This window comes from Salvelinus fontinalis, unplaced genomic scaffold, assembly GCF_029448725.1.
Source record: "Salvelinus fontinalis isolate EN_2023a unplaced genomic scaffold, ASM2944872v1 scaffold_0015, whole genome shotgun sequence".
In the NCBI taxonomy this organism is placed as follows: Eukaryota; Metazoa; Chordata; class Actinopteri; order Salmoniformes; family Salmonidae; genus Salvelinus; species Salvelinus fontinalis.
In genome coordinates, this window is record NW_026600224.1 from 886,512 (window position 1) to 900,894 (window position 14,383).

General features: G+C 45.4%; 1 protein-coding gene across 1 annotated transcript in view; it reads right to left on the bottom strand.

Moving 5' to 3' along the window:
- Positions 1-1,987: 1,987 nt before the first annotated feature.
- The window catches only part of LOC129842127 (mothers against decapentaplegic homolog 3-like), a gene marked incomplete in the record, with an annotated part of 51,563 nt that continues 39,167 nt past the window's right edge, over positions 1,988-14,383 (bottom strand). Inside the window, 2 exon segments of the mRNA XM_055910527.1 lie at positions 1,988-4,914; positions 13,934-14,078. Coding sequence (XP_055766502.1) covers positions 4,791-4,914; positions 13,934-14,078 — 269 coding nt within the window.

The window sequence follows — 14,383 nt, forward strand, 5'->3', positions numbered from 1 at the left end:
AGCACTGTCCTCCTCCGTCCAGCACTGTCCTCCTCCGTCCAGCACTGTCCTCCTCCGTCCAGCACCGTCCTCCTCCGTCCAGCACCGTCCTCCAATGTCCAGCACCGTCCTCCAACGTCCAGCACCGTCCTCCTCCGTCCAGCACCGTCCTCCTCCGTCCAGCACCGTCCTCCAACGTCCAGCACCGTCCTCCTCCGTCCAGCACCGTCCAGCACTGTCCTCCTCCGTCCAGCACTATCCTCCACTGTCCTCCTCCGTCCAGCACTGTCCTCCAACGTCCAGCACTGTCCTCCTCCGTCCAGCACTGTCCTCCTCCGTCCAGCACTGTCCTCCAACGTCCAGCACTGTCCTCCTCCGTCCAGCACTGTCCTCCAACGTCCAGCAGCGTCCTCCAACGTCCAGGACCGTCCTCCTCCGTCCAGCACCGTCCTCCTCCGTCCAGCACCGTCCTCCAACGTCCAGCACCGTCCTCCTCCGTCCAGCACCGTCCAGCACTGTCATCCTCCGTCCAGCACTGTCCTCCACTGTCCTCCTGCGTCCAGCACTGTCCTCCTCCGTCCAGCACTGTCCTCCAACGTCCAGCAGCGTCCTCCTCCGTCCAGCACTGTCCTCCTCCGTCCAGCACCGTCCTCCTCCGTCCAGCACCGTCCTCCAACGTCCAGCACCGTCCTCCTCCGTCCAGCACCGTCCAGCACTGTCCTCCTCCGTCCAGCACTGTCCTCCACTGTCCTCCAACGTCCAGCACTGTCCTCCTCCGTCCAGCACTGTCCTCCAACGTCCAGCACTGTCCTCCTCCGTCCAGCACTGTCCTCCAACGTCCAGCACTGTCCTCCTCCGTCCAGCACCGTCCTCCTCCGTCCAGCACCCTCCAGCACTGTCCTCCACTGTCCTCCTCCGTCCAGCACTGTCCTCCAACGTCCAGCACTGTCCTCCTCCGTCCAGCACTGTCCTCCAACGTCCAGCACCGTCCTCCAACGTCCAGCACCGTCCTCCTCCGTCCAGCACCGTCCAGCACTGTCCTCCTCCGTCCAGCACTATCCTCCACTGTCCTCCTCCGTCCAGCACTGTCCTCCAACGTCCAGCACTGTCCTCCTCCGTCCAGCACTGTCCTCCTCCGTCCAGCACTGTCCTCCAACGTCCAGCACTGTCCTCCTCCGTCCAGCACTGTCCTCCAACGTCCAGGACCGTCCTCCAACGTCCAGGACCGTCCTCCTCCGTCCAGCACCGTCCTCCTCCGTCCAGCACCGTCCTCCAACGTCCAGCACCGTCCTCCTCCGTCCAGCACCGTCCAGCACCGTCCAGCACTGTCATCCTCCGTCCAGCACTGTCCTCCACTGTCCTCCTCCGTCCAGCACTGTCCTCCTCCGTCCAGCACTGTCCTCCAACGTCCAGCAGCGTCCTCCAACGTCCAGCACCGTCCTCCTCCGTCCAGCACCGTCCTCCTCCGTCCAGCACCGTCCTCCAACGTCCAGCACCGTCCTCCTCCGTCCAGCACCGTCCAGCACTGTCCTCCACTGTCCTCCAACGTCCAGCACTGTCCTCCTCCGTCCAGCACTGTCCTCCAACGTCCAGCAGCGTCCTCCAACGTCCAGCACTGTCCTCCTCCGTCCAGCACCGTCCTCCTCCGTCCAGCACCGTCCTCCAACGTCCAGCACCGTCCTCCTCCGTCCAGCACCGTCCTCCTCCGTCCAGCACCGTCCAGCACTGTCCTCCACTGTCCTCCTCCGTCCAGCACTGTCCTCCAACGTCCAGCACTGTCCTCCTCCGTCCAGCACTGTCTTCCTCCGTCCAGCACTGTCCTCTCCACTCAACCCTCTGAACAATGACTAGAACTCACCAGGTAATGGACACACTAATGTAGAGGCATGATTATGAGTTCATAAACTAAAAACACCAACATGCTATAGATGTTGAGCAGTACCACAAAGATGCCAAAGTACAGCAGTTAAAAACCACCATCAAATCAATATGATACACAAAATGCTACTGTTGAGAAGAACTGTTTAAAAAACAAAACAAAAAGGTAAATAAACTACAAATACCATCTGGCTTTGTTGCCCTATATAGCTGACGGAGTAAACCAAATCTCCAGACACATTTTTTTTTAGGAATCAGTTTTGAGAGAAATATTCCTTAAAAAGGTCATGAACAGTCCAAATGAAATGTGATGATATTTTGGATGAAACCAGATCAAAGTGTAATGACCAAAGTATGAAAAATAACTCGTTTCTACACTGATGAAGTTTGATCCTAAAGTCACCGTGTCAAACACTTGGATTCATTATTAAGGTGACATCACCTTAACTCTCGTTTTAATACACCAATGGTAACATGGTATTCTCGTAACTAATTTAAATAATAACAACATCGGAGAAGACGTGTTTGCAGAGGGGTGTGGTTTATATAACTAGATAGCTACTCTACTGGTGCCACAATTTGTCTGTAGGGTGTCAGCATATATAATACAACGTTTAACCTAATAATTTATGTCAAGGATACTTATGTTTCCTCTTTCATCTGTGTCTGGTGTTAGCTAGTTACTGGCTAGCTAGGTCTTTATGTCTGGTGTTAGCTAGTTACTGGCTAGCTAGGTCTTTATCTGTGTCTGGTGTTAGCTAGTTACTGGCTAGCTAGGTCTTTATGTCTGGTGTTAGCTAGTTACTGGCTAGCTAGGTCTTTATCTGTGTCTGGTGTTAGCTAGTTACTGGCTAGCTAGGTCTTTATGTCTGGTGTTAGCTAGTTACTGGCTAGCTAGGTCTTTATGTCTGGTGTTAGCTAGTTACTGGCTAGCTAGGTCTTTATGTCTGGTGTTAGCTAGTTACTTGCTAGCTAGGTCTTTATGTCTGGTGTTAGCTAGTTACTGGCTAGCTAGGTCTTTATGTCTGGTGTTAGCTAGTTACTGGCTAGCTAGGTCTTTATCTGTGTCTGGTGTTAGCTAGTTACTGGCTAGCTAGGTCTTTATGTCTGGTGTTAGCTAGTTACTGGCTAGCTAGGTCTTCAGCTGTGTCTGGTGTTAGCTAGTTACTGGCTAGCTAGGTCTTCAGCTGTGTCTGGTGTTAGCTAGTTACTGGCTAGCTAGGTCTTTATCTGTGTCTGGTGTTAGCTAGTTACTGGCTAGCTAGGTCTTCAGCTGTGTGTGGTGTTAGCTAGTTACTGGCTAGCTAGGTCTTTATCTGTGTCTGGTGTTAGCTAGTTACTGGCTAGCTAGGTCTTTATCTGTGTCTGGTGTTAGCTAGCTAGGTCTTTATCTGTGTCTGGTGTTAGCTAGTTACTGGCTAGCTATGTCTTTATCTGTGTCTGGTGTTAGCTAGTTACTGGCTAGCTAGGTCTTCAGCTGTGTCTGGTGTTAGCTAGTTACTGGCTAGCTAGGTCTTCAGCTGTGTCTGGTGTTAGCTAGTTACTGGCTAGCTAGGTCTTCAGCTGTGTCTGGTGTTAGCTAGTTACTGGCTAGCTAGGTCTTCAGCTGTGTCTGGTGTTAGCTAGTTACTGGCTAGCTAGGTCTTTATCTGTGTCTGGTGTTAGCTAGTTACTGGCTAGCTAGGTCTTTATCTGTGTCTGGTGTTAGCTAGCTAGGTCTTTATCTGTGTCTGGTGTTAGCTAGTTACTGGCTAGCTAGGTCTTCAGCTGTGTGTGGTGTTAGCTAGTTACTGGCTAGCTAGGTCTTTATCTGTGTCTGGTGTTAGCTAGTTACTGGCTAGCTAGGTCTTTATCTGTGTCTGGTGTTAGCTAGTTACTGGCTAGCTAGGTCTTTATCTGTGTCTGGTGTTAGCTAGTTACTGGCTAGCTAGGTCTTTATCTGTGTCTGGTGTTAGCTAGTTACTGGCTAGCTAGGTCTTTATCTGTGTCTGGTGTTAGCTAGTTACTGGCTAGCTAGGTCTTTATCTGTGTCTGGTGTTAGCTAGTTACTGGCTAGCTAGGTCTTCAGCTGTGTGTGGTGTTAGCTAGTTACTGGCTAGCTAGGTCTTCAGCTGTGTGTGGTGTTAGCTAGTTACTGGCTAGCTAGGTCTTCAGCTGTGTGTGGTGTTAGCTAGTTACTGGCTAGCTAGGTCTTTATCTGTGTCTGGTGTTAGCTAGTTACTGGCTAGCTATGTCTTTATCTGTGTCTGGTGTTAGCTAGTTACTGGCTAGCTAGGTCTTCAGCTGTGTCTGGTGTTAGCTAGTTACTGGCTAGCTAGGTCTTCAGCTGTGTCTGGTGTTAGCTAGTTACTGGCTAGCTAGGTCTTCAGCTGTGTCTGGTGTTAGCTAGTTACTGGCTAGCTAGGTCTTTATCTGTGTCTGGTGTTAGCTAGTTACTGGCTAGCTAGGTCTTTATCTGTGTCTGGTGTTAGCTAGTTACTGGCTAGCTAGGTCTTTATCTGTGTCTGGTGTTAGCTAGTTACTGGCTAGCTAGGTCTTCAGCCACCATGGAACAAAAGCGGGGTAAGGGTCGTTCAAAACTCTGATGCAGTTGTCATGTCAACCCATCCGTCAGTGCTGCTGTGAACTGCATCACAAGAGACATGACAAATGTTAGATGTATGAATTTTTGGGGGGACATAAATTGATGCATTTTCAATGCTGTTTGAGTTGCGTAGTGTATCACCACATTATCTTGATGAATTTACTCCCAACACTGCATCCAAGTTGCTTGACATCGGCTTTCAAAGAGCTGTCAGTCAAGGCGAGCTCATGAATATAAGCTTCCCTGGCCCACTCAGCGTGTCTTTTTCAAACGTCCTCGTAAGTTAGCCATGAGAGAAAAGGTACTTGTCCAGAATGACTGTTCTGTCCGCGCACCTGTGTGCGTGTATTTAGGAGACACTAGAACAGCGGATGCTGGGGGAGCCCATCTGTGTCAGTACTTTATCCAGCCACTGGAGGGGGCCATTGAGGTGCAGCTCAATCCAACAAGGGGTGCTGGTTACGGTCTGTCGCCTGGGGGAAAGGGAAAGAGGGAGTTTAACGAACATGTGTACAGATAACATTTCGACAGCACCAACCTGAATCAATAACAATTCATAAATCAAACCCTTTTTTATCTAGAGAAAGTGGAATCTCATGGCTGTTTAACAGATGTTTTAGCCTACATCTCAACTCTTACGTTTAAAGTTTTCTACCTACGTCTTGTGTGGTTCTACGAAGTCTGTTTTGCTAGTTGTGTGTTTGAAACGTGACTCAGGGCAGTGAGGCGAGAGGGAGAGTCCAGTGGGAATCCCCTTCCGTGCGCTCTAGTCCGTCTGAACACGATCACCTGTCCCTCCCCCTCCCTCGCCCACGTCCTCTGCCTCCTACATTCCTCCCCCGTTAGTCAACTCTCTCTCTCCCTCCTCTCCAAGTCTGTCGCTGCTGCGGAGCGCACACACGCAGTGACCACACACACACTCTCTTTTCCTGTCTTTATCCTCCTTCTTCTTCTCCTCCTTCTCCTCATCCTCCAGCATTCTTGGAGTCGACTCGGTTTGACTCGGAAGTAGTCGACTCTTGCTCGACTCCCAAAAACAGGCTGAAATGGATGAACACAGACGTGCACACACCTGCTCATTATTGCAGAATCCTACGTTTGGCGTTCTAGCTGACTGACCGGAACTTGATGCTCTTCAACAGCCTATAAAAATGCCTGTTTCAATATAGAAGGTGATGTGCAGGAAGTTGAATATTTCAGTGATATTTCTGCAGCCATGGGATGATCGAGCGTCGCTGCACAGCTATTTTCAGGTCTCTCCAGAGATGTTCGATCGGGTTCAAGTCCGGGCTCTGGCTGGGCCACTCAAGGACATTCACCCAAAGCCACTCCTGCATTGTCTTGGCTGTGTGCTTAGGGTCGTTGTCCTGTTGGAAGGTGAACCATCGCCCCAGTCTGAGGTCCTGAGCGCTCTGGAGCAGGTTTTAATCAAGGATCTCTCTGTACTTTGCTCAGTTCATCTTTCCCTTGATCCTGACTAGTCTCCCAGTCCCTGCCGCTGAAAAACATCCCCACAGCATGATGCTGCCACCACTATGCTTCAACCGTAGGGATGGTGCCTGGTTTCCTCCAGACGTAACACTTGGCATTCAGGCCAACGAGTTCAATATTGGTTTCATCAGACCAGAGAATCTTGTCTCTCATGGTCTTGAGAGTCTTTAGGTGCCTTTGGCAAACTCCAAGCGGACTGTCGTGCCTTTTACTGAGGAGTGGCTTCTGTCTGGCCACTCTACCATAAAGACCTGATGGGTGGAGTGCTGCAGAGATGGTTATCTTTCTGGAAGGTTCTCCCATCTCTACTGAGAACTCTGGAGCTCTGTCAGAGTGACCATCGGGTTCTTGACCACCTCCCTGACCAAGGCCCTTCTCCCCTGATTGCTCAGTTTGGCCGGGCAGCCAGCTCTAGGAAGAGTCTTGGTGGTTCCAAACTTCTTCCATTTAAGAATGATGGATGCCACTGTGTTCTTGGGGACCTTCAATGCTGCAGAAATGTTTTGGTTCCCTTCTCCAGATCTGTGCCTCGACACAATCCTGTCTCGGAGCTCTATGGACAATTCCTTTGACCTCATGGCCTGGTTTTTGCTCTGACATGCACTGTCAAATGTGAGACTTTATATAGACAGGTGTGTGCCTTTCCAAATCATGTCCAATCAATTTAATTTACCCCAGATGGACTCCAATCAAGTTGTAGAAACATCAAGGATGATCAATGGAAACAGGATGCACCTGAGCTGAATTTCAAGTCTCATAGCAAAGGGTCTGAATACTTATGTAAATAAAGTATTTCTGTTTAAAAAAATATATATACATTTGTAAACATTTCTAAAAACCTGTTTTCGTTTCATCATTATGAGGTATTGTGTGTAGATTGATGAGGAAACATTTTAATTTAATCAATTTTAGAATAAGGCTGTAACATAACATGTGGGAAAAGTCAAGGGGTCTGAATACTTTCCCAATGCCCTGTATGTTATCTGGCTATGCTCCATGACATAGGCTTGTCATGTCATGGACATGACCTTTAGCTGACAAGATAATCTTATAAATCCCATAATTTTATATGATGCTTTAGTAAGAAGAATCTAATTAAGATTTATTTTTAAATCTATACATTTTATTTATATATATATTTAAAAAAAAATGTAAATATATATATATTACCCCGTTTTTGTGGTATCCAATTGGTAGTTGCAATCTTGTCTTAACCCGAGAGTCTGGACTCGAACCCAGAATCTCTAGTGGCACAGCGATGCCTCATAATGATGTCGGGTCCCGGCAGGCAGAGTCTGGACTCGAACCCAGAATCTCTAGTGGCACAGCGATACCTCATAATGATGTCGGGTCCCGGCAGGCAGAGTCTGGACTCGAACCCAGAATCTCTAGTGGCACAGCGATGCCTCATAATGATGTCGGGTCCCGGCAGGCAGAGTCTGGACTCGAACCCAGAATCTCTAGTGGCACAGCGATACCTCATAATGATGTCGGGTCCCGGCAGGCAGAGTCTGGACTCGAACCCAGAATCTCTAGTGGCACAGCGATGCAGTGTAGAGTAGTGCCTTAGACCGTTGCGCCTATCGGGAAGCCCAATAATTCAACTGAATAAAATAGAAAGGATATTTTTCCCCATTCCGGAGCAAGTACGCTATGTCGAGCAGAAAAGTTATAATTTGAAACCGGTCCTATACGCTAGATTTAAGAGTTATTTGGCAACTTTAGTTGTGAACGATACAAACCTTAGAATGTCCTAGAAATCAAAACATAAATGGGCTTCATGATGCGCCTACAGACTGTTGATGATTAGAAAAAGCTTGTTCCTTGCTGCACAGCTGTTCTCTCATCAACTGATCCTATTTTCACCCATCAGACTATTCTCAATTTAAATCTGGTCTTTACTAATATGTCAAATTTGTTTCTATGTAGAATGGCCCATTATAAAATGGGCGGGGGGGAGCATGTCGCTCGAATAGCAAATGAAGGCTACATGCTTTCCTACATGTATGCAGTACATTTTTCAATGATACCTGGTAGGCTACTTGGGTTTTATAGCTTAATATGAGCAGATGGGAAATAAATAACAAACTTATTTCTGTCCACTGTTTGAGAAACATTCTCTCGCTGCGATACAGTATTCCGCCCAAACTCTGTATGCATAGGTTCGCCATCCCTGTTTCTACAGCTACCCGGTGTTTCATTTGGGAAAACCAAGTGATATCTGTTCGGGAACATCGATAATAACATGTTTTCGTAACTAAACATATTTCACTAAACTGTTGACCGTCTGCACGCTCTAGAAATAAATAAAGGAGAGTGAGGAGGAGCGGAGAGATCACATTGAACTTCAGGTCGCCAGCTGTACGGTGTTTTCTCTGACACATTGGTGCTGTTGGTTGAGCCAGCAGTCAGGAAGCAGTGCAGCTTGGTTGGCTTGTGTTTCGTAAGACGCATGGCTCTCGACCTTCGCCTCTTCCGAGTCCGTACGGGAGTTGCAGTGATGGGACAAGACTGTAACTACCAATTGGATATTATGAAATTGGGGAGAAATAAGAAAAAACGTTTTCAAAATATATATATTATACAGTTGAAGTCGGAAGTTTACATACACTTAGGTTGGAGTCATTAAAACTTGTTTTTCAACCACTCCACGAATTTCTTGTTAACAAACTATAGTTTTGGCAAGTCGGTTAGGACTACTTTGTGCATGACACAAGTAATTTTTCCAACAATTGTTTACAGACAGATTATTTCAAGTATAATTCACTGTATCACAATTCCAGTGGGTCAGAAGTTTACATACACTAAGTTGACTGTGCCTTTAAACAGCTTGGAAAATTCCAGAAAATAATGTCATGGCTTTAGAGGCTTCTGATAGGCTAATTGACATAATTTGAGTCAATTGGAGGTGTACCTGTGGATGTATTTCAAGGCCTACCTTCAAACTCAGTGCCTCTTTGCTTGACATCATGGAGAAATCAAAAGAAATCAGCCAAGACCTCAGAAAAAAATTGTAGACCTCCACAAGTCTCGTTCATCCTTGGGAGCAATTTCCAAATGCCTGAAGGTACCAAGTTCATCTGTACAAACAATAGTATGCAAGTACAAACACCATGGGACCACGCAGCCGTCATATCGCTCAGGAAGGAGACGCGTTCTGTCTCCTAGAGATGATCAATCCCAGAACAACAGCAAAGTACCTTGTGAAGATGCTGGAGGAAACAGGTACAAAAGTATCTATATCCACAGTAAAACGAGTCCTATATCGATCGACCTGAAAGGCCGCTCAGCAAGGAAGAAGCCACTGCTCCAAAATCGCCATAAAAAAAACAGACTACGGTTTGCAACTGCACATGGGGACAAAGATCGTACTTTTTGAGAAATGTCCTCTGGTCTGATGAAACACAAATAGAACTGTTTGGCCATAACGACCATCGTTATGTTTGGAGGACAAGGGTGAGGATTGCAAGCTGAAGAACACCATCCCAACTGTGAAGCACGGGGGTGGCAGCATCATGTTGTGGGGGTGCTTTGCTGCAGGGCGGACTGGTGCAAAATAGATGGCATCATGAGGCAGGAAAATAATGTGGATATATTGAAGCAACATCTCAAGACATCAGTCAGGAAATTAAAGCTTGGTCGCAAATGGGTCTTCCAAATGGACAATGACCCCAAGCATACTTCCAAAGCTGTGGCAAAATGGCTTAACCTGTTTGGGCTGCAAGCCCGACGTCGGAACGAAAATGACAACAGCTGCAGGGCGCGAAATTCAAAATCTATTTTTTTTAAATATTTAACTTTCACACATTAACAAGTCCAATACAGCATTTGAAAGATAAACATCTTGTCAATCCAGCCAACATGTCCGATTTTTTAAATGTTTTACAGAGAAAACACCACATATATTTATGTTAGCTCACCACCAAATACAAAAGTGGACAGACACATATGAATATGATTATGATGTATGAATTATGATTCAAGTAGCATGCACAAGCCAACCGAAATAAACTAAAACCAACCTAAAGAACCCAGAAAAAACTACCTCAGATGACAGTCATATAACATGTTACACAATAAATCTATGTTTTGTTCATAAAAAGTGCATATTTTAGCTATAAATCAGTTTTACATTGATGCTACCATAAATGCTACCACATAGCTACAGTCTGAATCCAGACGGGAGTAGCCAGAGAAAATACATACACCAACGTCGACTACTAATTACACCTCATAAAACATTTCAGAAAAACATATGGTGGATAGCTAATGAAAGACAGATATCGTGTGAATAAAGCCAATATTTCCGATTTTTGACGTGTTTTACAGCGAAAACACAATATATCGTTATATTAGCTAACAACATAAGCTAGCATAAGGCAGCACTAGCATAAGTCAAGCGCTAGCCTAGCACAGTTAGCACAGTTAGCATTCAACAGTTCGACAGATATATGGAAAAGCATCCCAAATTGGGTCCTTATCTTTGTTGATATTCCATCAGAATGTTGTAACGGGGTCCAATGTCCAGTACAGTCTTTAGTTGGGTTCCAGAACGAACAATTTCCCTCTTTGGTTAGCAAGCCCAATGGCCGTGCGGCGCTAATCTGTCTTTCTTCAAAAAATTCTTCCGTCGCATCACATCTAAAGTCCAGAATAAATTGCAATAATATAATTAAAGTATATTGAAAAAACATACTTTAGGATGATTTTGTGACATGTATCAAATAATATCGAAGTCAGAGATCATATTCACCGTTATCGACCTTCTTCCAGTAGCCGAGACCAAATTCTGCTTCGCGGCCGGAATTTTTTTTTAACTGCGCAGGTCTCACAAGAAGGTGTGGTATTCAGTCCATGGACGAGATATTCGACAGCTTTCAATTCTCACTTCCGCATTACAGCCTGATGAAGGCGTGTGACGTGTTTCTACGGTCCTAAGTCTAATGACCTTTTATAGACAAGGTCTTAAAGAGACACATCGCATTTTGGAAATCTCAATTCGGCTGGGAAAATGGCTGTAAAAATATTTCTGTTCGACTTAGAGAAATAATTCAAACCTTTTTAGAAACTATAGACTGTTATCTATCCAACAGTAGTAAATATATGCATATTGTAAAATATAAAGTTTCTTAAGAGGCCGTTTGAAAATGTGCACATATTTTCCAGTTTTTTCAATATTCACCCTGCAGCCTGAAGAGGTTTAAGGACAACAAAGTCAAGGTATTGGAGTGGCCATCACAAAGCTCTGACCTCAAACCTACAGAAAATGTGTGGGCAGAACTGAAAAAGCGTGTGCGAGCAAGGAGGCCTACAAACCTGACTCAGTTACACCAGCTCTGTCAGGAGGAATGGGCCAAAATTCACCCAACTTATTGTGGGAAGCTTGTGGAAGGCTACCCGAAACGTTTGACCCAAGTTAAACCATTTAAAGGCAATGCTACCAAATACTAATTGAGTGTATGTAAACTTCTGACCCACTGGGAATGTGATGAAAGAAATAAAAGCTGAAATAAATCATTCTCTCTACTATTATTCTGACATTTCACATTCTTAAAATAAAGTGGTGATCCTAACAGACCTAAGACAGGGCATTTTTACTAGGATTAAATGCCAGGAATTGTGAAAAACTGAGTTTAAATGTATTTGGCTCAGGTGTATGTAAACTTCCGACTTCAACTGTTCATATCTGTATTCCCAGTCATGTAGAATCCATAGATTAGGACCAGATGATTTTATTTCAATTTATTGATTTTCTAATATGAACTTTAACTCAATAAAGTCTTTGAAATTGTTGCATGTTGCATTTATATTTTGGTAAACTAATTTATACAGGCCCAGGCTACAATATTCTGCCCATATTAACCAATTTATACAGGCCCAGGCTACAATATTCTGCCCATATTAACTAATTTATACAGGCCCAGGCTACAATATTCTGCCCATATTAACTAATTTATACAGGCCCAGGCTACAATATTTTGCCCATATTAACTAATTTATACAGGCCCAGGCTACAATATTCTGCCCATATTAACCAATTTATACAGGCCCAGGCTACAATATTCTGCCCATATTAACTAATTTATACAGGCCCAGGCTACAATATTTTGCCCATATTAACTAATTTATACAGGCCCAGGCTACAATATTCTGCCCATATTAACCAATTTATACAGGCCCAGGCTACAATATTCTGCCCATATTAACTAATTTATACAGGCCCAGGCTACAATATTTTGCCCATATTAACTAATTTATACAGGCCCAGGCTACAATATTCTGCCCATATTAACTAATTTATACAGGCCCAGGCTACAATATTCTGCCCATATTAACTAATTTATACAGGCCCAGGCTACAATATTCTGCCCATATTAACTAATTTATACAGGCCCAGGCTACAATATTCTGCCCATATTAACTAATTTATACAGGCCCAGGCTACAATATTCTGCCCATATTAACTAATTTATACAGGCCCAGGCTACAATATTCTGCCCATATTAACTAATTTATACAGGCCCAGGCTACAATATTTTGCCCATATTAACTAATTTATACAGGCCCAGGCTACAATATTTTGCCCATATTAACTAATTTATACAGGCCCAGGCTACAATATTCTGCCCATATTAACTAATTTATACAGGCCCAGGCTACAATATTTTGCCCATATTAACTAATTTATACAGGCCCAGGCTACAATATTCTGCCCATATTAACTAATTTATACAGGCCCAGGCTACAATATTTTGCCCATATTAACCAATTTATACAGGCCCAGGCTACAATATTCTGCCCATATTAACTAATTTATACAGGCCCAGGCTACAATATTCTGCCCATATTAACTAATTTATACAGGCCCAGGCTACAATATTTTGCCCATATTAACCAATTTATACAGGCCCAGGCTACAATATTTTGCCCATATTAACCAATTTATACAGGCCCAGGCTACAATATTTTGCCCATATTAACCAATTTATACAGGCCCAGGCTACAATATTTTGCCCATATTAACCAATTTATACAGGCCCAGGCTACAATATTTTGCCCATATTAACCAATTTATACAGGCCCAGGCTACAATATTCTGCCCATATTAACTAATTTATACAGGCCCAGGCTACAATATTCTGCCCATATTAACACATTTATATAGGCCCAGGGTACAATATTTTGCCCATATTAACCAATTTATACAGGCCCAGGCTACAATATTCTGCCCATATTAACCAATTTATACAGGCCCAGGCTACAATATTCTGCCCATATTAACTAATTTATACAGGCCCAGGCTACAATATTCTGCCCATATTAACACATTTATATAGGCCCAGGCTACAATATTCTGCCCATATTAACACATTTATATAGGCCCAGGCTACAATCTTCTGCCCATATTAACAAAAGAAAATGTACGCCATAACTGAACCAATTTCTGTAGGCTAGCGCTTCAGTTTCCCCGGCACTTCACAGCTTCCCCAGGCTTCACCGCTTCCCCAGGCTTCACGGCTTCCCCAGGCTTCACCGCTTCCCCAGGCTTCACCGCTTCCCCAGGCTTCCCCAAGCTTCACCGCTTCCCCAGGCTTCACCGCTTCCCCAAGCTTCACCGCTTCCCCAGGCTTCACCGCTTCCCCAGGCTTCACAGCTTCCCCAGGCTTTACAGCTTCCCCAGGCTTCCCAAGGCTTCACAGCTTCCCCAGGCTTCACCGCTTCCCCAGGCTTCACAGCTTCCCCAGGCTTCCCAAGGCTTCCCCAGGCTTCCCAAGGCTTCACAGCTTCCCCAGGCTTCACAGCTTCCCCAGGCTTCACAGCTTCCCCAGGCTTCCCCAGGCTTCACCGCTTCCCCAGGAAACTCAACATATTGTAGCCTCACGCGGACAAAAGAATAGCGGAGGAAGGAGTTCGCTTCTGCTGCAGTAGTTCACGGTAAAAATAAAAAAATGACATGGTGTGGCGGTGCTTCAGGGTACGTACGTGTGTGGTAGCCCTTACCTGTACTCGGTGCCCCAGCCCTTGACCAAGCTCATGCGTATGGTACACATCCTGGTGAGCTGGTAGACAGCCTCAAAGCCCTGGTTCACTGACTGGGCCAGCAGAGCTGCAAACTCCTGGTTGTTGAATATCTTCAGGTTACAGCCTGGGGGAATCACATCAAACAGAGTTAGAGACGATGTCCAGACATGTCCATCAGGAAATAAAACATGAATCAAAACATCAGGAAATAAAACATGAATCAAAACATGTGAACGTGTCTGGTCTGGTCTGGTCTGTCCTGTCCTGTCCTGTCCTGTCCTGTCCTGTCCTGTCTGTCTGTCTGTCTGTCTGTCTGTCTGTCTGTCTGTCTGTCTGTCTGTCTGTCTGTCTGTCTGTCTCTGTCTGTCTGTCTGTCTGTCTGTCTGTCTGTCTGTCTGTGTGTGTGTGTGTGTGTGTGTGTGTGTGTGT